This window comes from Rhinopithecus bieti, unplaced genomic scaffold (assembly GCF_001698545.2).
Source record: "Rhinopithecus bieti isolate Rb0 unplaced genomic scaffold, ASM169854v2 scaffold_47444, whole genome shotgun sequence".
NCBI lineage: Eukaryota > Metazoa > Chordata > Mammalia > Primates > Cercopithecidae > Rhinopithecus > Rhinopithecus bieti.
This window is the reverse complement of record NW_016819781.1, coordinates 570,559-598,107: the sequence shown is the minus strand read 5'-3', so window position 1 is coordinate 598,107 and position 27,549 is coordinate 570,559. Positions and strand designations below refer to the sequence as shown.

The 27,549-nt window shown below is 41.8% G+C and overlaps 1 protein-coding gene across 6 annotated transcripts in view; it reads right to left on the bottom strand.

The window, feature by feature from the left end:
- The window catches only part of PALM2AKAP2 (PALM2 and AKAP2 fusion), a 398,719-nt gene that overhangs the window by 287,451 nt on the left and 83,719 nt on the right, over positions 1-27,549 (bottom strand). For all 6 annotated transcript variants that reach the window (XM_017859235.1, XM_017859233.1, XM_017859234.1 and 3 more), the window contains exons 2-3: positions 18,579-18,659; positions 5,400-5,530 (exon numbers count right to left, since the gene is read on the bottom strand). In XM_017859235.1, the coding sequence (XP_017714724.1) occupies positions 5,400-5,530; positions 18,579-18,659 (212 nt within the window). The remainder of the gene's footprint in view (positions 1-5,399; positions 5,531-18,578; positions 18,660-27,549) is intronic.

Here is a 27,549-nt window from a genome sequence, read left to right as displayed (position 1 = left end):
GGATCATCCTTAGCCTGGTAAACCAAGGCTGTTTCTAATCCACTTCAAATGAAAGCTTGGCTCTACTGTGGGGCCTATGGAGGAGAGATTTCAGTTCTAAGCCAAAGCTACTCTCACCTACAGGAATCCCCAAAGCAGATTTCACATTTCTTTGGGTCAAAGTAGGAAGGCTCAGAAACAGTCTGAATCAAGGGTTGGGATGTCCTTTATCCTTGTGTGTGAAGCCAGTTTTCTCATAAACATGATTTACTTCCCCCTCTCCTGGGGGGTTTCTAGGTATTAAAAATGGGATTTCATTTATGATCTATCAATTTTTCCATTTACAGCAATCATTCTTGAACCTGACCATACAACAGAATTATCTGGAATGCCCTTTTAAAAAACAGATTACAGGACTCCTTACTTGGGTCACTAAATCCAAATTTCCTAGAATGAGGCCTGGTAATTCCTATTTTTTAAAACCTTCCCAAGTGATTCTAATGCCCAGGGTTTAATATTCTAGTTACATTTTTCCATCCTTCCTTCCTCTATTCCTTCCTTCTTTGTGGGCTGCCCTCAAAAGCTAAGCACCACATATAATAATTCTGGCAGAAAAACAACATTCACCCTTCCAAACCACCACCAATTTATAAATAACATTTTGGAAAAAAAACATGTCTGTAAACCTGGAACTTCTTGTACAGTTACTGGCACTGTAAAGAATCACAGAATTAGAATTAAGAGGTGATTATGTTCTTTCTTCTAGGAGGTACCTAGGGAAATAGACATCTGTCTAAGTAGAAATTTGCATGCTTTATTGGAAGTCTTTGCCGTATTCAAAATGGCCTACACATAAAGAATTAAAGAATGACCTAGATCCTACCTACACCTGAAGTTCTGAGTTATGATACCATTATCTTTTGGTTAGCTAAACTAAATGACCCAATTTCCCTTAGTCTTTTTTTGTAGAAATGTTCCTTGTTCTTTGGTTACCATTCTCTATTTCTCCTTCAGTGTCTTCAAGCTATTCTTAGTTCAACAACAAGGATGAAAATACTTTCAGGGCACAACTGTACTAATACAGTTTATAGATTGCAAATAGTTGATGTATCTCTTTAGGAAAATCTAATTGATTGCTGGGGGTGACTTAGACTAGTGGGCCCAAATCTAAAGATCTACAGATTAATGTTTTGCTTTGAGTAAAGGTTTCCCTTAAAATTCCTTTATTTAATGGTTCTGTATCTGATCTTATACTTTTCAAGATTCCTATTATATAAAGATCAGATCGTAACTTTGATCTTGAAGTCACTTATATTCTCTTACTCTCTTCTTCCTTTCTCTCTGCATTCTTGCATTGTTTTAGTTAGTCCTCTTTATTTTTATTTTTATTTTTTGAGATGTAGTATCACTGTGTTGCCCAGGCTGGAGTGCAGGGGCGTGATCTCAGCTCACTGCAACCTCTGCTTCCCAGGTTCAAGCGATTCTTGTGCCTCAACCTCCTGAGTAGCTGGGATTACAGGCGCCCATCACCACACTGATCTAATTTTTGTATTTTTAGTAGAGATGGGGTTTTGCCATGTTAATCAGGCTGGTCTTGAACTCCTGATCTCAGGTGATCCACCTGCCTCGGCCTCCCAAAATGCTGGGATTACAGGCATAGGCCACCGTGCCCAACCAGTCCTCTTTCTTTTTAAATGGTTTTTCTGTAGTTTCCCTAATGCCGGTCCATTTTCCCGAATGCTTGAAGTTTTCAACAATCATGCTTCTGGAAGACTGAATTATTTGTCCCTATCCTTCACCCTTCCCTGATCTGTGTTCCTTCCACTAAAAGTTGGCTGGCTGTCTCCTCCCTTGGTTTTGGGCTTGCTCGTTGACTTGGTTTGGCAGATGGCTTGTGGGCAGTTCTGAGCCTCGGCCTTGTTTCTGTTCAGTCCTCTTGTACGTCTCCCATTGCCAGAAAGAGACGGCATCATGGTTAGCCTGTTAGTGCAGGGTAAACAAGAGTGGACTCAGGCAACATGCAGCTTGGAGTCACTTAGGTGAGCTCAGCCCTATCAGCAGAGCCATGCCAGCCAATCCACAGGGACTTTGTAACACTGTGGGGTGCTCATGTTTGCAATGAGCCTTTAGAACTATTCAAATGTCATTCTATGAGCGAGGCTATGAACTAGGCTATGAACTAGGCTATGAACTAGGCTATGTTCAACTACAGGGAAATGTCTTAGGTGACTGAATGTCCTTTATGGGAAGAGAGATAACAGCTCTTTCTTCCTATGGGATTGAAGATTAAAGACACTAATAAACATTGTGGTAGAGAAGATGCCAGCAAGATGAAGAGAAGCAGAAGCTGCCTTCCAGGGTAGGAAGAAACTCCTCCCTCAGGAGGCCCTGCAGAGGAAATGATGCTCACCTCAGTCCTGCTCCTACAGAAAGCAGCTCCAGGGAGCACAGTTCATCCCAGCACATATCCAGTGCCCATTTGGCCCAAAGTCATGATGAGGACAGAAGAAATGGCCCCTGAATCCAGACCTCACCATCCAACCCTGCAGGCTATTGTGATTTACTTCCTCTGGCTTGGGATTCCAGCTCTTAATGGGCAAGACTGCCTGCATACATTGAGTGAGCTCTTTTTTTTTTTTAGACGCAGTCTTGCTCTGTTGCCCAGGCTGGAGTGCAGTGGCCGGATCTCAGCTCACTGCAAGCTCTGCCTCCCGGGTTCACGCCATTCTCCTGCCTCAGCCTCCCGAGTAGCTGGGACTACAGGCACCTGCCACCTCGCTCGGCTAGTTTTTTTGTATTTTTTAGTAGAGATGGGGTTTCACCGTGTTAGCCAGGATGGTCTCGATCTCCTGACCTCACGATCCACCCGTCTTGGCCTCCCAAAGTGCTGGGATTACAGGCTTGAGCCACCGAGCCCAGCTGAGTGAGCTCTTTATTCCATTGACTTAAAGAATAAAAAGACCTTTAACAATTTTTTTCTGAGTATGATTATGACCACCTGAACAATAAACCAGCCCCTAACTCGCAACACCTCATTCCAATGGTCGATTTAGACAAAAACTGAGTCTCAGTTTAAAACTCTAGCCATGCAATGGCTCATACTACAAGTGCAAATTACCACCTATTGGACCATAATAACAACATATTTGCATTCAAGCCGAGGTTAAACTGCCAATTTGATTGGAAGACCATGTGTAATCCCAACACTTTGGGAGGCTGAGAGGGAAGAATCACGTGAAGCCAGGAGTTCAAGACCAGCCTAAGCAACATAGTGAGACTCTTTCTCTACCAAAAAAAAAAAAAAAAGCCAGGCACAGTGGCATGAGCTTTTATTCCCAGCTATTTGAGAGGCTGAGGTGGGAGGAGAGCTTAAGTTCAGGAGTTTGAGGCTGCAGTGAGCTATGATTGCACCACTGCAGTCCAGCCAGGACAGCAGAGTGAGACCTTATGTCTTTAAAAAAAGAAACAAAAAGAAAAATAGGAAAGGTCATGTAACTAACTTTATCCTATTTTCCAAATCCTTTCTGCCTTCTGTCTATAATAACACCTACTCTCTCTATATATATGCATATGATATACATATGTATGATATAAATGGTTGGTAACAGTTTAGCCTTTATCCTTTGTATTCTAAGAAAAAGCATGTGCATGTACACGGGTGTGTGTGAGTATATATATGTATATGTATATACAAACCCTCCAAACTTTTGCTTGGCTGGTTTCCTTCACAAACAATGTTTAGCCAAGCTGCTCTGAAAGCTCTTTAAAATGCATGAGGACCTAAGCAAAGTAGGGACATAGTCTGAAGTATGCCTTTGGGATTTACTCGGCTTGCTTTTCCCTTCAGTGACACTATTACAGGCGCTCTCAGAGTCTTCATTTGCAGTTGGTTGTAAGTGGCTGGTAGCAGTTTAGCTATTACCCTTTGTATTTTAAAAGAGCTCATACTGGGTACGGTGGTTCATGCCTATAATTCCAGCACTTTGGGAGGCCGAGGCAGGCGGATCACAAGGTCAAGAGATCAAGACCATCCTGGCCAACATGGTGAAACCCTGTCTCTACCAAAATACAAAATTAGCTGGGCGTGGTGGCGGGTGCCTGTAGTCCCAGCTACTAGGGAGGCTGAGGCAGGAGAATCGCTTGAACTCAGGAGGCAGAGGTTGCAGTGACCCGAGGTCATGCCACTGCACTCCAGCCTGGTGACAGAGTGAGATTCCTCCTAAAAAAAAAAAAAAAAAAAAAGACAGAGAGAGAGAGAGAGCTCATAAGCTCAGAAGACAGAGATGAAGCTCCAGATGGTGAGATTTCAGGCAGAATTTGGTGGGATGGGTTGGAGGGATAGATTTGGTTCTAAAGCATCTATGTGTACCACTTTCCATCCCTATCTCATATCTCTCTAGCTAGGTGTCCTGGGACCTGGTGTGGCTATAGCTCCCAAGTAAAAACCTACATTATTGCTCTTGTGTGAGCCTGACCAGTCATTGGCCACAGACAGGTCGCTTATCTCCCAGATGGAAATGATCAGATCCTGGTTGAGAACCATAAAGAAACCACTTTCTGAGCAGTGAAAGCAGACAATGCAAAGTGAATTTGTAGAGCACGGGCACATAACCACGAGCTCTCACTCAGCACCTCCACACTCTTCATTTTAATCCCAAGACTGTTGACTACAGTTTTCCCATTTCGAATTGACCAAATATAGCAAATTTGAAAACAGACTCACTACAGCAGCAATTACAACTAACAACCTGACCCAAAGCTAATATAAGAACTCAAAGGGAGCACCTGAAGGGGCAAGCTGCTCACAACACCTCATGGGCCCATGAAGCCATCACTGTGCTGTATTACAGCCCAATGCAATAATTAGTATTCTCTGCAGCCACAAAAAAGGATGCGATCATGTCCTTTGTAGGGACATGGATAGAGGTGGAGGCCATTATCCTTAGCAAACTAACACAGGAACAGAAAACCAAATATTGCATATTCTCACTTACAAGTGGGAACTAATGATGAGAATGCACGGACACATAGAAGGGAACAATACGCACTGGGGCCTTTCAGAGGGTGAAGGGAGGGAGGAGGGAGAGAATCAGGAAAAATGACTAACGGGTACTAGGCTTAATACCTGGGTGGTGAAATAATTTGTTCAACAAATCCCCATGACACAAGTTTACCTACGTAACAAACCTGTATTTGTATACCTAAACTTAAAAGTTAAAATAAAATAAAACTAATTAGTACTCTGTGTCATAACTCTGGGTCATGTGGAAAAGTTTAAACAACATCAATGTGTTTTGTTTAGCAAGAAAATTGTAAAGTACAGGAGAAGGTAACAGTATTGAGAAAGGCCACCTAGAGGAGAGCAGTGGTTACTGCACCAAAAAACTGTCTCAGGGGTTCCCTGGCTGGAATCCACCTACCTCTGAATGTTATCTTCAAGTTGCTTGACTCTGAACTCATCCTCTTCAGACTGCCGCCTCCTGGCTTCCTCCTCTTCGGCAGTTCCAGCGGGTATGCCCTGCAGCAGCCATTTCTCCCGAAGCACTTTGGACTGTGGGAGTGCGGAAAGACAACAGACAAGATGATACTTTTCAGTCCACACTCTCCTCTCTCTCTGCAGTGGTGCTGTTTTAGCTTCACCCTTCACCAGCGCTGCCTGAATCACTGCCTTCGCCTCCTCACTAACTTGGCTCCCTACTTCCCTCTAGACCAACACCCAAAGAGATTTATATCTACATCATTTTCTATTATTAAAAAAATTTAAAAATGAATGACCATGTAATCTCATCTAGATTTAACAATTATGAACATTTTGCCATATTTTACCATATACTTTTCATCAAATGATTTTAAAGTAAATAACAACCATATTTTACCCAATAATATGTCAGTAGGAGTCTCTAAAATTAAGAACATTTTTCTATGCAACTGCAATTTAATTAAAAAACTTTCTAAGACCACCTAACATCTGGTCCATATTAAAGTGTTTTAAAAAGATTGTCATGCCTCTTCTTCAGTTACTCCCTTCTTTAATGACTCCCAATCATCTTCAGCAATAATCTCCAAATGCTATAAAAATCATATGCCCCTAGGTTGGCACGGTGGCTGATGTCTGTAATCCCAAAACTTTGGGAGGCAGGAGGATTGCTTGAGTCCAGGAGTTGGAGACCAGCTTGGGCAACATAGTGAGACCTTGTCTCTACAAAAAATTAAACAATTGGCTGGGTGTGGTGGTGCATGCCTGTAGTCCCAGCTACTTGGGAAGGCTGAGGTGGGAGGATCACCTAAGCCATGTAGGTCAAGGCTGCAGCGAGTTGTGATCGCACCACTGTACTCCAGCCTGGGTGACAGAATGAGACCCTGTCTCACAAACAAAACAAAACAAAACAAAACAAACAAAAAAACCATACATCCCACATTTGCAAGTGTACTACAGTACGGTACAGTGGAATAAAAAGCTTTTGTTTCAGGTCAATGGTTTGGAGGCAGCAATTACTGCTTTGAGAGGGGAAATGAAAACAGTTCAGGAAAAAAGCATGTTGAAATTCCCTAAAAGGAAGAGCAAGGAGAGGTAGATGTGAGAGCATAATTTTGATTCAGGTTCCACTTACATGGTCCCTAGATGGCTGACGGCAGCAGTTACCGACCCTGTGCCTCATGGCTGAGGACCAGTGAGCATGACCGTGGGCAGGTCAGTGGTCACCAGAGGAGACCACAGTGAGGATGCAGGGCACATGACCAATTCTTCCCAGAAACAGTAAGCAACCAAAGGAAGAGCAGGAGCAACGGCTATGAAGCCAGCTAACACAGAGTAAAGCCCTGGCTCTTTGGCTCCCTGGCTCACTGGCATCACCTCTGTCCAGAATTTCATTTGATATCATCAGGCAGGGTGAGCGAGGCAAAAGGAAAGAACTCTTCTAATGACTGAGAGCCAGGGAATGCAGGCTTGGAGCAGACTCCCTGAAGCTCTTATGAGCAAAGGATGCACAAATCCATAGACTCTCATTTGTATGCAGCATTAAGGGCATTTTATTATGAACCTACAAGATGAGTCTTTAAAAATTACCAACACTGGGCTGGGCACAGTGGCTCACACCTGTAATCTCAGCACTTTGGGAGGCCGAGGCGGGCGTATCACCTGAGGTCGGGAGTTCGAGACCAGCCTGACCGACATAGAGAAACCCTGTCTCTACTAAAAATACAAAATTAGCCCGGTGTGGTGGCATATGCCTATAACCCCAGCTACTCGGGAAGCTGAGGCAGGAGAATCGCTTGAGCCCAGGAGGCAGAGGTTGCAGTGGGCTGAGATCATGCCACTGCACTCCAGTCTGGGCAACGAGAGTGAAACTTCGCCTCAAAAAAAAAAAAAAAAAAAATTACCAACACTTAGTATTAGTAAGTTAGACTTCACTAATGGTCCTGATTCACCATTCTATTGAGAAGTCCAGGAGTCATTTGGTGCTGTAGACACCCTGCTCCATGCCCAGGAACAAGTTCAATCAGCCTGGAATTCCTGCTCTTCCAGGAAAGACTCTGTGTTGACAATATAGCATCAGTGTGGGTTCAGGTGACCATGGTTTTTATTGATGTTATTCTTGCCTTTTCATTACAAATCATTGTTTGTAGAGATCTGTTTGATTACTCTTGCAGCACATAGGCAAGTTTATGGTACTTGACCTGTAATTTTTTAATAATTAGGCTTAAAGACTTGAGTTTGTTCACATAGAATTATTCCTAACTATACTCTTACAGTGATTATAGACAGGAGTCACCCCCACACCCCAATATGCGTAAACAGTCATGCATCATTGGTAACATGCTGTCTGTTGAATGTGCTCTGTATAAATAGTGTGCATCTACCACCAGGGTAAGTATTAAAATGTACAGTTTTTACATTATAGGGCATTGTTTGATAATATAAAATCATGTGTAAAAGAGTGCAGTACAATTTGTTTACATTGGTTGCTTATCAAAGCTTTATCAGAGATTCTTTTCCATTGGAAAATGGGAAAGGGTGGGGCAAATCGGTTGCTCTTTCTACAAAGAATTCAGAACCATTGTTCTCCACATAAACCTCTCAGAATTTCCCAGACAGACCCTGTTTGCACATTATGAGAGGCCATTTTTTTAATCAATTAATGTTTTTATATTTTTATTCAGATATTTAATCTGGTGTAGGCACAAAATAAATTGTTAATTGGTAGCAGTTCTGAAGTAGAAGAATGATTATTGCTTTGCTTTTCTTGAACTATAACTTGGCTCTAAAATTTACTCTCAGGAATCGGGTAGAGACTGCAAGAGGCCATGCTGAACAGTGGCTAACAGCCTGAGCTCTGGAACCAGTCTGCCCTTTACCAGCTGAGTGAGCTTGAACAGGCTCCTTCGCCTCACTGAGCCTCAGTTTTCTCATCTGTAAAATGGAGACAATAGCAGTGCCCATCTCAGAGGGTTGTTATGAGGATTAAAGAAGTTAATGGGCTAAAAGGGCCACACGCATACTTAGTACTACAGAAATGTTTACTATTGTTGTTGTTCGTCCTGTTCCCTTGGCCTCTGCTTTATTTACCTAAGAAAGAACAAGTGAAATACCACCAGAGAAGCCTTCCACCTCTACTGGCTCTGAGACAGACCCTATGGCCCTTTCATAGTATCCTCAAATTCTGTTTTACGTCTGTTTCCCCCTGTAGCCTGCCGGTTCCTTGAAGGCTGGGACTGTCCTTTATCCACCTTTGCATTCACTGTGTCACCCAGAATTTCCCAATTCGTCCATTTATTCATTCAGTCAATGGAACTGTAGCCCAATTCCCTTGAATGAATGAGTAAATGGATGAACTGGGAAATTCTCAACTTTCCTTCACTCTTAATTATTTGGGAGGGATAGGGACCACACTTTCAGGGTGCTTCCTGTGCTAAAGATGTCCAAACCACAGAGAGTAAAAACCTTAGAATTCTGGGAAACAGATATCCTGGAAGCCTTGGCGTTGGTGTGGACCCTTCTAGAAAGGCAGCTGTGGACAGTCCTGGCTGTCTCCACCCCAGCAGGGATGCTCTGCAGCCACATCTTCTTGCAACGTAAGTGGCTCTCTTGGAATGTTCTCTCTCCTCTTCTTCACATAGTGCCTCCTGCCACCACATGAAGGCTCTAGCCCCTTACTGCTCACCAATTTAGCTGCCACCATCAGCAGGTAGCTCTGGCCAGCAGCCTGGTGACTCTGGTCACCCAGAGGTGTATGTACCTCTACTTCCATCTCTTTTCTTGATACAGGCATGATATTATTAAGAACATCCCCACAGGAGGAGCCAGGAAGAGAGGCTCCAACAGAAAAAGGCAGTAGTGGGGCTGGGTGCGGTGGCTCATGCCTGTAATCCCAGCACTTTGGGAGGCCAAGGCAGGTGGATCACCTGAGGTCAGGAGTTCGAGACCAGCCTGGCCAACATGGTGAAACACCATTTCTACTAAAAATACAAAAATTAGGTGGGTATGATGGCGAGCACCTGTAATCCCAGCTACTCAGGAGGCTGAGGCAGGAGAATTGCTTGAACCCAGGAAGCAGATGTTGCAGTGAGCCGAGATCACACCACTGCACTTCAATCTGGGTGACAAAGCATGACTCTGTCTCAAAACAAAACAGAACAAAACAAAACAAAAAACCTGGAAAAGGCAGTAGGCCTGGTCTCAGAGAATCCTGTTTCACAAAGTTGTTTAGACATTTTTAAGAAGCCAAAAAAGTATAGTTGATTTTCCACTTGGCTCCAAAGTCATGCTGTCAGGAAATCACCAACTCAAAAGGCTTCCTTAACTGACTCCAGATCCCCTTCATGTTGTCTCCAAAATGTCTCCAAATGGAATGGGGTATACTGAGTGCGCCATCCGAAGCACAGGTTCCCTAAACTATGCTGGCTTGTATTGGCTGCCCGAGTGTTTCAGAATTTAGTGGAAGCAGAGCTCAATAGAAATAAAAAAACTAAAATTAAAAAAACTTTTCTGTTTGTGGCCTTTATTATCTAAATACATCAAAAAAAAAAGTATCATAGCTAACATAGTATCATAGCTTTAGTAGAGATGGGGGTTTCACCATGTTGGCCAGGCTGGTCTCGAACTGCTGACTTCAGGCCAGAGTTGGCCTCCCAAGGTGCTAAGGACTGTCAAACTTCACAGTTGTCAAATGAATGTCATCATGATAAGTCAGTACAAGGAACGAGCAGATGGGGAGCTGGGAGCCGGACAAAGCGGATCTTGACAGGGGCTTCTGAAAGGAGGACAGAGGGAACTCCCAAAGTAACTCTGTTTCTTGCTCTACTGGCCTGGCCAGCTTTGGAAAACAAAAACAAGAACTGAGTTTTCCAAACTTTAGTATGCATAAGAACCAGCAGGAGAACTTCCTAAGACAGATTCCAGGACCCACCCATGGAGACGCAGATCCTCTAAGTCTGGCATAAGGCCTGGGAATTTGAATTTTAATAAGCTCCCAGGTGATGCTGTCATTGGCAATGCCAGACTGAGGACCACAATTTGAGTAGCACAGCATGAGGATCTATGACTATCCAAATGCTTGAAGAATACACAAGTTTTCTCAATGGCTGGCCAAATACCATAATCTAAAAGAACTCCTCATCCTCTCCTTCTGTGTCTCCAACTCAGGAGCAGTGGCTCTCTTATCCCTTTCCTAGGTGCCAAGAACTCTGCCAGTCCCTGAAGTCACAGCTCAGGAAGACAGGCAAGTCCCTACTCTCACCCAAGCCTTCATCCCAATCAACAAGGATGCAAGATAATTTCAGACTATGATGCTGCCTAGGAAGAGGTAGATAGGACAATGTGACAAACAGGGACCAAGGGAGGACACTTAAAGTGGGAAAGGTCTCTCTGATGACTTGAATATTCGAGTTGAGATCTGAGATCCGGAGGGGTGTTCCAGGTGGAGGGACTGGCAAAAGGGACTGGCAAATGTACCAGCCTGGTGGTAGGACAGAGTTTGGTGTGTTTGGGGACCGGAACAAATGCCCGAGTGGTTGGACCACAGTAAGTGAGGTTGGGGTGGGAGGGCAGAACAAATTGAAGATGGAGAAGAAGGCTGGGGCCAGATTAGGTAGGATTCTGTAGCCTTATTAAGGAGTTTGCTGTGTGTTCTAAGCGCAATAGGAAGAACACATTGCAAGGGGCAGGATTACAAAGTACAAGTGATGGGAGTTTATTGTATGGTTTAAGTGACAGAGCATATTAGCTTGAAACAGGAGAGAGACAGAAGAATCAAAAGGCATGGTGGTACATTCTGCAGGTAGAATCAGTGTGACCCGTAATAGATTAGATGTGGGCTGAGAAAAAGGGAAGGATTAGGGCGACATATAGATATTTGGTTTGAGTGAAAGGGTGACTAGTGGTATCATCAATTGGAGACAGGGAAGAGTAGAACAAATGATAGAAAAGCAGAAAATAAAACCTTTCATTTTGGGCATGTTAAGTTTGAGAGGCTTCTAAATGAAAGTGATATCCATCTAAGTGGACATGTCAGAAAAGCAGTTGAACATGGATGACTGGGATTCAAGGGCCATTGGCTGGAGATGTCAATTTGGGAGTCATAGATACATAAATGGTATTTGCAGCCATAGTACAGGGTGATGATGGTGACAATATGATCATTTTTATAGAATTCTTACTGCTTTATGTGCTTTACATGTAAATCCACTTAATTTTCACAAGCATCCCACGAGGTAGGTGCTAACATTAACTGACTTATCCACGGTATCACACCGAGTGAGCTGTGGATCTGGGATTCGAAGCCAAGAGGTACACTCTGCTATCTTGCCTCTGTGTGAGATCACTGAAGAATCCTTTTTTTGCTCAAATAGGATTTACAAAATCATCAGGTGCCGCTGATCCACTTCCTAACATGGAAAACTATTTTTCAGCTCCTCTAATGGTGGGTTCCATATTGATGCTCTCTCTCCCCCACTTGCCTCTGAGTCCTCACAGTCAGGGCTATATCTTTTATTCATCCACGGAGGCTGACATGTGAGGAATTCTTGGAAAATCATGCACATACACTGTACTTTAGCAAATATAAAACCTTGGATCATTAAAGCTAAAAAAAAGATCACAGAGATAATCTAACTCAATCTTTTTCATCTACAGCTAAGGTAACTATAATGAAGTCACTTTTCTTACTTTCTTTTACTTTTTATTTTATTTTTGTAGAGATGGAATCTATGTTGCCCAGGCTGGTCTCAAATTCCTAGGTTCAAATGATCCTCCCACCTCAGCCTCCCAAGTACTGGGATTACAAGCATGAAATACTGTGACCAGCCTAGATACCACTTTTTGAGGTGACCCCAGTAGATAGTGAGGCGTGTCTGGAGAGGGTGGGTGAGGCAGAGTGGGGAAGTAGGAGGTGAATCAGAACTTGTAATAAGTCTCCAATTGTTTCCTGGTCAGATGTTTGTTATTTTTATAAAGTCATATCTGGCAATCTTTTTTACTTACACATTCTGGCTTTGATGTCATACTTAGATAAGACTTCCTTACCCTCACTATAAAAATATTCGCCTGTGATTCCTTTGTGTACTTTCATGATTTTACTTTTTACCTGTATCTTTCATTCATTTGTAATCTGGCTAAAGCTGATATTGGCTATTCTAGTGGATGATGGTTGGAATATGGCTAAATTCAATTTTCTTTTCTTTTCTTTTTCTTTTTATTTTTTGAGATGGAGTCTCATTGTGTCACCCAGGCTGGAGTGTAGTGCCGTGATCTCGACTCACTGCAACCTCCACCTCCCAGGTTCAAGCGATTCTCCTGCCTCAGCCTCCCAAGTAGCCCAGCTAATTTTTGTATTTTTAGTAGAGACGGGGTTTCACCACGTTGGCCAGGCTGGTCTCAAACTCCTGACCTCAGATCGTCTGCCTCATCTTGGCCTCCAAAAGTGTTGGGATTACAGATATGAGCCACTGCGCCTGGCCTAAATTCAGTTTTCTAACAGAAGATGGGTTAAACTCAGCATGAGGCAACAGCTGTTTGTGTTTTCAGACAATTCATCTGTGTCCTGTCCCTCTTCCCCTTCCCCTATCCTTCCCACTCTTTTCTTGCTCTTTCTTGACTCCCAGTAAATAAGATCTTGGTTAGGTTTTGAGATTTTGCTATATGCTTCAGTCCACACAGGGAGAAGCCAACCCAAGACTTCTGATAGAAGAAATCAGGTTTTAACTTCCATTCAAGCTCTGTGTATGGAAATAAGGGAGGAGATCTAAAGTTACTTTACACTGTGTACTGTGCCTATCTGTTCAATATTTTAAAATTTGAAATAAGCCTTTCACACATCCCAGTAACAAGGAAAAGTCTAAAATTAGTGCTAAGTGTTCAAAACCGGGAAAGACACTGTAATATCTTTGTAGCAAGTCTTCTGATACCTTCAGGCTCTTCAGCAAATGACCTTAGTGGGTTGACAATAAATATTTCACAGGGTCACAATTCAGCCTTTCATCTTTTTTCATTCAGCTTTCTTGGAAGAAAAGGTTGTGGTCTTCAAAATATAATGACCATTTTTATGGCTTGGATTAGAAGACAACTCTAGAGAGGGTTCCCTGCTCATGAATAAGTAATTCAAAGGCCGTTTATGTATTGAAGATGTGGTATTAGCAATTTGATTCTGACAGGGCCAACTCTGTCAGGCAAACCTTTGTATATATGACAGTCTCCAAGGAATTCATGTTGCAGTAGGTAGTGAGTACCTACTCTGTGCTGGGGCTTTGAACAGACCAATAAAATAGACAAATCTCTGGCAATTCAACCGAGGGACAGAAGGAAATATTAAATTCATCCTGCTCTGGTATGATATAGTAGCTGATTTATTTTTTAAAAGTCCATATCATCACAAGTCTCATTATAAAACAATAAAATAAATAATTGTTTCTATGAAATAAAACCCAGGACAATTTTCAAAAGAATAATGATAGTTCTTGTCTTATGAAATATTACAATATATTAAAAGCTACAGGGATTAAATGAGAACAATACTGGCACAGGAATGGGCAGATTAATGGAATAAAAAGAATCCATAAATGGTGGACTCAAATGTAAGTCTGAAATATGTAGGTGATAAAGAAGACATTTAAATCAGTGAGGGAAAGGATGAATTAATCAATAAATCACATTGAGACAAGCAGCTCAGCATCAGTAAAAAGTAAAGTTATATTCCTACTGCATAACTCATCTGTAAATAAATTCTAGATGAATTAATGCTATTGAAGTATAAGAAACAGCACAACTAAGAGTTTGAGATGGAGATATTCTTTTCAAGGATGACATCAAAGTCAGTTATCCTAAAGAATGCTCTATGGGATTTTATAAAAATTATAAATTTTGTATGGGAATTAAAAGAACCTACATAAAAAAGAGGTAAAGGTTAATGTTATTTCAATACTAATGTTATATAATTTCATTTTACCCACAGGTTGGTGAGCCCTGTGAACAATGGTTACATATCTTAATCTACAGAAATACATTGGGGAAAAAAGTATAGAAGGATATGCCTCTGTATGGGTTCTATCTGAATGGTAAGTATACAGTACATACGTTTTTTCTTTATCTGTACTTTTAATTTAGTTTTGCAATGATTATACATTCTTTCCTTTTATAATCATCAAAAATAATATAGCTAGATTATTTTTGCTTACTAGTTCTACTTGTAATGCTTAAATTACAAGTAAAGATTGCTTACTAGTTCTACTTGTAATGCTTAGAAATTATTACGCCACACTACATATAGCTAAGGATGCTTTAAAAAATAAATCTGAGGTAAATTTGGCCTGGAGTTCAAAGTGTCTTGAGGTTTCCTAATCACTGGGATGTAGCAGCTAGTATTTTACCATTTTATACTTTCGTCTTTTATTGTATTATAGAATTTGCTCAAAGTCCATATACAAAGTGATGATATTCCATTTTGTAGAGTTGCTCACTATATGCTCCTAAATATTGCAGTGAGTAAGTCTTCTAAAAATATTTATGAATGCCAAAACTACTATCTTGCATACTATTTATTTGCTTTGACCAGGGACCAGTGAATCTGTCTAAATAATTCATTTCATTGCATGAGAATAAGGGTCCACAGGCTATTTGATAATTCCCACATGTGAGAATTATATCTTAAGACATAGAATATGAGAATTATATAAAGAATATGAAAGTTATATCTTATAAACATGACAACTAACTCTAATGCAGTAAGAATAATTTTTCTAGAGATTTTGCAAATTAGTGAAATAAATATTGATTACTGACATATTTCCTAATATTCTCTACTTCAAGGAACTTCAGTAATCACAGTGACATGTCTCCACACGATCTGAATTTTCTGGAAGCCATAACAATATATTTAGAGTAAGAGAGACAGCAATGATAGTAACTGGCATCTCACTAGATGAATTACTCCAAAGGAAACATTTCTTTCAAAGAGAACAGTGGCCTGGAAAGAGCTCAGTCTTTGAAAGCAGACAGCCCAGGAGTTTCTCTCAGGCTCCCTCACTTATAGTCTCTATGGTCTTGGGCAAATCACTTGACCTCATGAGTTTGTTCCCATACCTATAAGACAAAGAGAGTAATAACTGTCTTGTGGTCATTACTGAGGGCATGTGTTTAAAGTACCAGGCACATGTTAGGCACTCAAAAAAATGGTGACTGTTACTGACAGTGGCTAACAGGCTACTAGCAGAAAGCTGGCTGACTCCTTGGAGAGGTTCACAGAGGAGAAAATATAACCTCCGCAAATGTATTTTCATTCAGGGGCGAGGCCACGAGACTGCAAACTGGATGATTACAGGGAAAAAGTCTCATGCTATTCAAGTTCAGTCACCAGCTTATTGATTTAAAGTGAAACATATGCCTTCCTAGTGCCTAAAGTGATCATATCTTTCAATCAGGCAACCCCTTCCTCATATCAAAATAACTGAATAATTATAGGGAGGATGAATTCAGAACAAAGAGAGGCAAGGTCCTGAGGGAAGTTTCGCCGGGGCCTCACTGTGGCCTGAGGACCCTCCTCACCTTACCACTGACCCCACCTCACCAGCATACAGAAATTCAGGACCTCCCAAAGCTGGGGGTCTTTCTGCATGTAGTACCAGACAACCACTGCCACCTTTGGAACCTCTGAGCTTTTCTTTTTCAGTATTCAAGGCAAATAACTCACCCTCATTCTGTCCACACAAGCCCTTCCCAGAGAGAGGCATACAATGCCCTGACCTCCACTTAGTAAGTTACCATCACCTCCAGTCCTCCCCACCTCACCCACCTCCTGCCCTGCAATAGCAAGGTTGCCAAGGTGCAAGTGTTGAGTGTTCCCTCAGATAACCAATCTCATCAACTGTGCAAGAATTTTACCAAGATAACCATAAAGAACTAGCTGATTCCCTTGTTTCCAAGTCCTTGAGAAAAACCTCACTGCTTCCCCATACAAGACCAACTTAATTTTTACTGTTGTTTCTGTTGATTGGATGGATGGATGGATGGATGGATGGGTGGACGGAAAGATGGATGAACAGATGCATAGATGAAAAATGAGTATGTAATCCCAGCACTTTGGGAGGCCGAGGTGGGCGGATCACGAGGTCGGGAGATTGAGACCATCCTGGCTAACACGGTGAAACCCCATCTCTACCAAAAATAAAAAAAAAAAATTAGGCGGGCGTGGTGGCAGGCGCCTGTAGTCCCAGCTACTCGGGAGGCTGAGGTGGGAGAATGGCGTGAACCCAGGAGGCGGAGCTCACAGTGAGCTGAGATCACGCCACTGCACTCCAGCCCGAGTGACAGAGCGAGACTCTGTCTCAAACAAGTAAACAAACAAACAAAAATAAATAGATGTAAAATGAACAGAATATACTAATACTGCACTGAACATCGGCAATAAATGAGCCCTTGGTATCTTATTTGGCATCCAGGATCATGAGAAGGGAGACCAAAAAAAAAAAAAAAAAAAAAACTCCTGATGTTTTGACATATGTTTATTCCCTGACTGGATTCAAGGAATACAAAAGCAAAGGACTACATTGAGCTTAAAGTGAGGTTGTCTAGCCAAAAGCAGCCTCTCTTTTTTTCATTCGGTTCTCTTATTTAAAAGTTCATCTTTAACCAGGAATTCACTGAGGTTTTAGTACACGTTGGTCTCTTACAAGTACCGTACTGAATGGACTGTACCCTGAGCCAGAGACCTAGCTCTGTCCAGATTGACCTTGAACAATTCACTCAGTTCTATTAGGTGTTTTTAAGGCCCCCTCTCTGTGAGAAGAGGATACTAATTTTAGCCCTCCATCCTCCCTCAGGAGCGTTGTGGGGAAACAGCAACAGCACAGGGGATACAGTGTGAGCTCCTACAAAGAAAGATCTGTCAATGAATTTATAGGATGAAACAGAGAAACAGGCAATATCCTCAGTATCATGCTGCTTTTCTTCCTTTTAAGCACATTTCTCTGGTTAAGGTTAATGGCAAAAACTGATAAACATGCTAAGCAGATATGGGTCATGCTGCTATTTTCAATCAGTAACTCGCTTGCTGATGGCTCTCATTTTGGGAATTCATTTAGCACAATCCTGTTTTCTAGAAAAGGATAGGAAAAGTAGCCATAAAGGTTTATCTTGTTGAAAAAAATCCAAATAATTCATACTGAGCATCACCCCGAAAGTCAGCACCACCTTCCCACCCAGCCCTCTGAGCAATGCAGCTCTGTGCAGGCAACGGCACAGCAACATGAGGTAAGCAGGAGAAGGTTTTCCTACCAAAAAGCCCAGGAGCAGTCAAAGGCAAGCAGCAACTCCCGGCTGGCCATCGGAATGTGGTCACATTATTCTCTGAACATGTGAAAAGCAACATTCTGCAACCAGTGGGGTCCTTGTGACAGTGACAGAGCTTTCTCCTGAGCTGTAATCAATTACGATGCTTAAGTGCATTATGTTTTGAAGAAAAAATAAACAGCTCTTGTGTGCTGTCTCCCTTTCTCTCTCTCTCTTCTTAGATGGTACCATGGAGACCCATCTGAGTCAAATCATTTCAAAGCCATCTTTGACCAACTGCTTGCTCTCACAGAACACTTTCAAAATTGTTAAAAGTAGAAGTAAAATAAATGAATAATCTGAAATACGCAGTGTTGTTGTTTTATCAGATTACATTTTAATTTCCTTTTCTCCATATCAAGAAAGGAAACACTAACATTTTAAGTGAGAAAAGGACATTCTGTGAAATATATCTTTTGGGGTCTCTGAGCAAACACACCCAGCACCTATGCATGGGAGAAACAATCCTGAAACGCTGCCTCACCCACCCTGTGGAGCATTCTCATCCAATTTCTATATATAGCCACCACACTTCACATGCACAAACCCTCCACCCCGTCCACATGCACACTGTAATCTTATGATTGCAGAAATTGGAATGCTGTAATAAAGCCCTGAATTTGAGAAATTCACAAGAAAAGCCAAGAGATGGTTTCCTGATTGAATGAAAAAGGCTGGTTTGGTTGGCGGCAGTGCCTTCACGGCAGGGCAGGCACTGCCCAGCTCTCCGGAGTGTGATCTGCATGTCTAATAATGGAATAGGTTCCTGGGATCAGCCGCTTACCTTGGAATGCTGCAGCAGAAGTATCTGCTCGTCAAGCTGTTGTCGCTTGCCTTCTATTTCAGTCTGCCTCTTTCTTTTTTCCTTGAAAATAAAGAGAGAGAGGCTGTAAGAGTGGGTGGGTGTTGGCTCCAGAAATTTTAAGGCAGAAAGCAGCAGCAGCAGCAGCACACATCTGTATAGATACTTCCAGAGACACTGGGCACACACGCAGTGTCACCTGCCCCACCGTCTCTGGGTGTGTTGCAAGCAGCAGCATTCTCCTAACATGTCTGCTGTAGGCTCGAAGAGTGGGAGAAATTCTCCTCACTCAGCCAGGCTGCAAGAATTTAATCCAAAAGAAAAGGCGGTTTCTACACACACACACACAGACACACACACACACACACACACACACACACAGAACCATGTTCTGTGCAGTGTTAATTTGGACACAAAGAATAAAAATGTCTCAATCCAAAAGACAGAGGTTCTTACAAACTGCAAATACCATAGAATGAAACAGTGGGAAATTCTGGGTGAGATTTATTTGATCAAAATCACAGACATAAATAAGCAGACATTGTTTCAAATTTTGTAGGACTAATCACCCAGTTGGACATACCAAACAATGCAAATGAAATGGGTGATCTTTGCTGCCACTAGCCTTGGGGTAGCATTTCATGTGGGTGGGGCAGCTGAGGTTATGGTAAATATGAAGTCTGGAATCTGTCTGTCTGGGTCCAACTCCCAGCTCTACCACTCACTACCTGTCTGACTTCTGACAAGTTCTTCTACCTCCCTGGGTCTTGGTCTTCTTGTACGTAAAGTGGAGATAATAACTGCACACAAACCACTTGGTTGTGGAGTGGATTAAATGAGATGATGTAACGTAAAAGGCCTAGAACAATACCTGGCACAGAATAAGTGCTCAATCAATGTTATTGCTCTTAGTCTTATTGTCGTTAAGTTTACTTCTAGGTAATGCCTAGAAGCTGGTTGTAAAGGGATATATTTTCCTTGCATTTCCACTATAACCTTTCCATTACAGCGTACCCTTCATATTTTTCTTCTCTATACTTCTCCAATGCAGACAATAAACATCATATGAATGTGATTCATAACAGAAAGGTCTGCTCTCATGATAGTTTCCTTGTTAATGTTCTGTTCCCAAAGTGTACAGGAGTGGTTTGCCGAGACATTTATTATACTGGAGCATTTTCGTTTACTCACATATGCAGGGAGAAACTTGTTAGACAAGACATAATGGCATTTGACAATACAACAGCCAAATCCTGGGGACAACAACAATGCGGAAGCCTGGCTGCTGTGCTCAGTGTTAATGGAAGCTTTTATTTTATGTAGTTGCTATGTTTCCGGGGCTATGATTGTACCATTGCTATTCAAATCAATGTAATAATAATGTGTGTTACAACCAAGGTTTTCTGTGCAATCCCCAGACCTTACAAAATATTAGCTCATAATCTTAAGCCACTAGAATATAATATCTAAATCAGGGATATAATCCCCCTGACAAAGTAAGACGCATGAATATTTTAGGAACGTAGTACCATTTACCAAAGAACTCCAATCAATGGTGCATAATTGATGTTACTTAATCCCAGAGTGTGTGCAAGACCATATAACATATGACAGTAGATGGGAAAAGTGAGGCACAGTGGGAACAGCCCACCTATCCAGCATCTCAGAGATAGCACATGATAAAGCTAGGGCTTCCAGGACCAGCTGCTATCTCTGCATTCTAGAATCTCTCAAGAGTAGATTTACGGGACTTTGTCCCGTATGTCAGTCATTCCCACTGGCTATCAAGATATGTAGTTGTCCTACATTTAAATACAGAACCAAGATGTATGTCATAGATATGAGAAGCTGATGACTCAAGATTTCCACAAATATTAATTGAGTGTCATGTGTTCTCATTACATATCTTGTCATTTCCAAATCATTCCCAGGCTTTCCCACAGCCATGACTTTGTTCCATCAGAAAGTCCTCACTCCAGAGTTGCCCATCATCATGTTGGTGAACCATTCTCTGAGCAGAAGAAACCTTACCAGGCAGTACGGGAAGTGGACTTTTACGTGCTCAAGCAACAGGCTCATTGGTGATCACTGTAACTGACATGGTCATGAAGGATGTAGAGTTCAAGTTAGTTCTTTAAGAATGGTTAGGATTTAGGGCCGGGCACACAGTGGCTCATATCTGTAATCCCAGCACTTTGGGAGGCTGAGGCGGGTGGATCACCTGAGGTCACGAGTTTGAGACTAGCCTGGTCAACATGGTGAAACCCCGTCTCTACCAAAAATATAAAAATTAGCCGGGCGTGGTGGTGCATGCCTGTAATCCCAGATACTTGGGAGCTAAGGCAGGAGAATCACTTGAACCCAGGAGGTGGAGGTTGCCATGAGCCAAGATCATGCCACTGCGCTCCAGCCTGGGTAACAGAGTGAGAGACTGCCTCAAAAAAAAAAAAAAAAAAAAAAAAAAAAAAAAAAAAAAAAAAAAAAAAAAAAAAAAAAAGAATGAGTAGGATTTAGGTAGCTACAAAAGGGCAATATATTCCAGGCAAAAGGAAGTAGGTGAACAAGGGTAGACATGTACTACATATTCCAGGGACAATGAGGAGGAAAATCTAACTGGGTGCAGGGCTTGCCTTTAGGAACAGAGATCAATGATTCAAAAATTGACTAGGACTATACCATGGAGGGCCATGAATACCAGGCCAAGAAGTTTAGATTTTATTGCATGGACAAGGCAATGTCATTACAGGGTTCTAAGCTACAGAATGATATGGTGAAATGGCATTTGAGGAACATTAATCTGGCATTCGTGTATAAGGTGGATTAATAGGAGCTGATATACTTTTCCTGTAAAACAAAAGTAAATATTTTAGATTTTGTGGGACATACAGTCTCTGTTGCAACTACTGAATGCTACCATTGTAGTTCAAAAGCAGTCCTGGACAATATTTAAATGAATGCGTGTGGCTGTGTTCTAATAAAACTTTATTTGCAAACATAGTTAGTGGGCCAGATTTGGCCCATGGGTCCTAGTTTGCTGACCTCTGGATTCAAATTCATTTAAGTGCGTTAAGAGGATGTTCCATTCTCCTGGTTGTACAGTGAGGATGGATGAACTAACAAGCCTCCCAGCTTAGACTTGTACCAACCAGAATGGAAAGAGAAGGACAAATGCAAGAAACAGAATTGATGAGACTCAAGACTAATAGGATCTGGGGGGGGGGGGGGCAAAGCAGTGTTTTGGCTTTGAGTCACACGGACCAGAAGAGTGCTGGTGCAGGAAGGGGTAACAGTGGGAAAGCAGTAAGGCTGAGCCCGTTTATGCTATAGTCATACATTTCCCCTGAGGAAACTCCTTATTGGGTTAGAATTTGGAACTGAACAGTTGTTAGCACATACAACCAGACAGTGGCATTAGCATGTTTACATCTGTGTTCTGACTGATGACCCTGGACCTGGGCCCATGACAAGGACCCACTGTGCATCTATAGCTATTGCAGGATTCTTTGACTAGTTGAGCTCCCTTTCACAGTGATTTGCCCAGGCTGGAGTGCAGTGGCACGGCCTCGGCTCACTGCAATCTCTGCTTCTTGAGTTCAAGCAATTCTCCTGTCTCAGCCTCCCAAGTAGCTGGGACTACAGATGCGTGCCACCACGCTCAGCTAATATTTGTATTTTTAGTAGAGATGGAGTTTTGCCATGTTGGCCAGGCTGGTCTCAAATTCCTGACTTCAGGTGATCCGCCCACCTCAGTCTCCCAAAGTGCTGGAATTATAGGTGTGAGCCACCGAACCCAGCCCACAGTGATGGTCTTAAAGTCACTTCTAGGTGGATAAGGATAAGACGCAACCAGACTATGCTCAGAATTAGAGATGAGTCAAATGACAACAAATTTGCATAGGACACCATTAAGGAACTCACGTGCAGTTTCTGATGCTTGTTTGATGGCTGAGGTCTGAACTGTGCTCCTCTCCTGGCTAGCCCACTGGTTTCCAGATTTCTCCTTCCCTTAACCAGGACAAAACCAGTAACTCTTGGGTCCTTCATTCTCATCAACTCTACAACTCTACCTCTCCTTTGAGCTGCAGATCCCTATACTGAACTGCCAACAATTCATGGTCACTCCCCCAAACTCAAACACATACAGTCACCATCTCAAGCTATCCCCCACCCTCTACTTTCATGCCTGTTCCTTCTTCTATATGTTTCATCTCAGCAAATGACACTACTCAAGTCAGAAATCTGTCATCCTAGACACTTACTTTCTTGAAAGACTAAGTCATGTTGATTCTGCTGGCCAGTTTCCACATCTTTTGCTTCCCCACTATAACCTTGAGTATTGCCTTAACACTCCTTCCTTTATCTCCTACCCGGACATGGAGACTATTCCATATTAGCATCTTTAGCACACTACAGAACTTACATCCAGCTGGCTTACTGTAGTGGTTTCCTTATTAGTCTCCCTACATCCATTCTTGGCTTCTCCAACTCAATCTCCACACTGCTGCCAGAATGATATTCTAAAATGGAAATCTGACCACCTCCGACCCTTGCCTAAAACCAAGAATCTCTCCCTATTGCCTACAGTGCAAAGAGCAGGTTCCCTAGAATGGCCAATGAGGCTCCTGTCTATCTCACAGCTTCATCTCAAGCCATGGCCCCCTACCATGATCCAACCTCAAAGACTACTTGCAGTCTCCTGATCTTCCAGGCTGGTTCATGTCCTCTTATTTTTGCTTCCTCTAACAATAATAGATGTCCGTTGTTGCTTCATTTGACAAGAAACAATTCATCTATGATGGCACAGTTTAAATATCCATGAAGCTTTAGTGAACATCTGTCAGTTTTGATCTGCCTAGTCTTCTTTCCTTTGGGGAAACACATCTACCGTCACTGTAAATGGCTCTGGTGGAAATGCCAGTCATGGTTAGCTCATTCCTGCCACCAGGACTTGCATGTGAGCCAGGTTAGGCCAATCATGCTAACCTTGTTTCTTTGCAATAGCTATTGATCCAAGGGATGGCTAAGTGAACTGAGAAACACCAGTTAGAGACATTTCTAGGGACAGACACATGGATACCAGGAGAGAAGTAAAAAAAAAATACCACTAGGATTAAGCTGAGATGATGCACTTCTGAGTAGCAATTTTTCCAAGTCACATAAAAGAAATGCATCCACATTGAAGAAAATAGTCAACATGCAGAGGGAGGCAGAGTCGAAAGAGAAAAAACAGGTCCTACTACATTGTTTGAGTCCCGGATCTAGTCATGCATGAAGCCAGAACCATCCCTAGGCTTCCTAAATTATATACACTAAAATATCTCCCTTTTTCTTAAGCTAGTTTGAGTGATGTTTCTACCACTTACAACTCAAAGAGTACCGACAAATACAGAATATTTTTCAGTTCCCTCCAAACAGATTGCATCACTCCCTCCTTTCTCTCCCCTCCCCCACAGGCTGTGGATTTTTCTACATTAGACCTCAAGCACTGTAGCACTTTATATACTTAACTGCTTACACATCTCTGTCTAACATAAACTATGGGCTCCTTGAGGACAAGGATCTTGGCTGACACATTTCTAAAGCCTAGAACACTGCATGATGAATACATGTAATATATGCTTACTGAGTATCTCTGAATATACTATCCTCTTTTTTCTCTCCTCTACTTGTGTTCCTGTTTGTCCATGTCCCTCATTCAAATGAATTACGAATTTGTACTCATGACTTCAATAGAAGCAAAATACGTTATTAAAAACACATTGGCCATCAGTCCATAAGACCAGAAGTGTCCTAATGCTAAAGACATTAATCCACACAAAATAAATTACTGTTGCTATGCATATGAGGAAAGAGTTGAAAAGGCTAATTCTGGGAAAGAATCATGGAAAGCTTATTCTGGGGAGAAAGGCTGGGGGAAGTGGAAATTCCAGGGAAAAGCATTATGAGCTGACAGTAGCAACCATTTGGGGCAGTGTGCCTCAAGAGACATCTGGAATGACGTGATCTCAATCCATCAGAAAGATTTTCAGATTCCTCCACTATCTGGGGAGACTAACAAGCCACTTTCATTTGCTTTCTATAAATTATATATTTTCCTGGCAACTATTTTCTGGAAGAATTATAACATGATGAACACATAAACTATTGTTAAAGAGCACCCATAGAGAATGAAGCACACTCTCTTCAATAAATATGATGAGAAGACGGATATGATCAGTACCTGTCATTAGGAAAGCCTATTTCCACCTTTTTGCTCCTTGAGACTCCTTTTTTTCTCCTGCTGACTGTGCTGCAACTGGAGCACTAGGGGGTGCCAGGCTGTGACTGCGGACAAGGTGGGTGTCCCAACTGAGTGTGTGAGAAACAGGGAGACAGGGAAAGAGGCTAAGCAGGGAATTTCCTTTCCTCCACTGAACCCCCATTCTGACTTGCGCTGATAGCTAGCGCCCCAGGATACGGCAATGGGAAAGGAGCAGAAGACCTACTCAAGGCCCTGTTGCCATCATGATATCACAGAATTTAGACAAGAGGAGGGTAAAGAAAATACATTAAATTGCAAACATTGCAATCTTTATTCTTTCTATTGCTAGATGAAGATAATTCAGCTTTGACTTCCTTCCATGTGAGCTAAAGGGAGTCTTGTGCCCCTGCCCCAAACCTTTTAAGTGACTTTTTGCCAGCAGGTTCCTAGGCTTTTGCAATGAAGAATCAGAGAAAGAGGTAAAGTACTGAAAAACTGTGAGAAACAAACTGTTTTATATAGTTGCACTTGGAAAGGGAATGGGTGAGGGATGCTATTTAGAAGAAAAAATGATTGAGAAAAGGAAAGAAGAGATGAAGAAGTAAAGCACTGAAAGGGGTCAGAGACAGTTTAAAGTTCAAGAGTTTAAAATGAAAAGGCTAAGATATTAAGGCCAGGGAATCAGGAAAAGAGAATCTTGAGATATTTTACTGTGGCTTATAAAATGAATCCCCTCTGATGTTCTCCAGAAGAGTCCAGTAAGGATACTGAAATTACTTTGGCCAACTAGCCTGTGTTTCTTTGAATATAACTTCATGCTGAAACTGGATTGCCAGGGTGCCTAGGTTTTATCTGGGTTACACCAAGAAATAGGGTGACATTTTGAGAATTAAATTACGAAAAATCAACTTGCAAGTGGGGACCTAACAAGCTTTTTCTATTAAGAAATCACAGTGTTATCTCAGGCATGGTTGGGTTATAATTGCCTATTTAATGCTACTGCAGAGTCAATGCTATTTGTATGTCTGAGGGGAAAAAAAGAAAAATGGTCTGCCTAAAAACTGAAAACCTGAATAATCAAGCATTAAAAAAAAATCGAAGAGGTGCTCACTCAGCTTTGTCCAATTGTCTGTTCAGCTAACAAGTAATGCTGAGTTTGCTCAGCAGACACATCCCTCTTCGAGATCAGTTATCTCATCTCAACACCATCAGATATTAAAACTCACTCTCCTGGCTCTGTCTTCAAGATCACCAATCATAACCCTGATTTCTATTCAGGTTTCCTACGTAGTTAGCTAAGTGGAGAGATGGTACTTGCTAAGACTCCTGCAGTGTCCATCCACTGAAAAATGAATAAACAGGCACTTGGGTTTGTAGATAAATAGACTGAAAGCTAAGTTGGCATGTGATTTTCTGATCCTACAAAACTAAGATACAGAACTCAGAGCCAGTTTAAATGATAGCCTTAAAAGGCTTGGTCAGAAGGACAAGTAAGGTAGGTTTTCTACATTGTTCTGCCTAGGCGTGTACCCATTTAACCTGCAACATCATCATGTGAAGTGGATAATTCCACAGCTCTATCTATTCCTCATCCCTTAGTTTGGACCAGCATTTCCATTTACATAACTTCTCCTTTATTCAACTGATTATTTGGCCTTGAGCTTGCCATCTATCTGTAAAAGAGGGAACTGCCAGTTTTGTATTGTTTTCTGTAGTTATTTACTTTTTAATTTTTTATTGATATATGATATTTGTACACATTTGTTGGGTACATGTAATATTATGTTACATGCATAGGATGTCTAACAACCAGGGTGTTTAGGACATCCACCATCTCATGTATTTATCATCTCTTTGTGTTGGGAACATTTTTAGTCCTTTCTTCTAGCTATTTTAAAATATAAAATACATTGTTGTTAACTAAAGTCACCTTACCATGCTATCCAACCTTAGATCTTATTCCTTCTACCTAACCATATATTTGTACCCATTAACCAACCTCTCTCATCCTCCCCACACACACTCCCTTCTCCACTTCTTATAACTTATCATTCTACTTTCTACCTTCATGTTTCATTTGTAATAGAAACAAAACGGTCAAGAGAATTTTTAAAAGAAAAAGAAGACACTGATTAGTTCGAGCCTCAATACTGGCTTTTAGAAGGGGTAATTTAACACCCAAAACCTTAAGAAACATCCCATAGAATTTAGATGCAATATTATCATTAATTTCACCCAACAGTTAATATATCTGACCTATTAGTGCCAAGTCAAATGCACAACACAGCAGAGTTTCCATTTAGGGTCTTTTGCAGATACTTTATAGCCCATATGGGTTATATCTTAAGTCTATTATTATTTTTTATTTATTCATTTATTTTTATTATACTTTAAGTTCTAGGGTACATGTGCATAACGTGCAGGTTTGTTACATATGTATATTTGTGCCATGTTGGTGTGCTGCACCCATCAACTTGTCAGCACCCATCAATTCATCATTTATATCATGTATAACTCCCCAATGCAATCCCTCCCTCCTCCCCCCTCCCCATGATAGGCCCCAGTGTGTGATGTTCCCCTTCCCGAGTCCAAGTGATCTCATTGTTCAGTTCCCACCTATGAGTGAGAACATGCGGTGTTTGGTTTTCTGTTCTTGTGATAGTTTGCTAAGAATGATGGTTTCCAGCTGCATCCATGTCCCTACAAAGGATG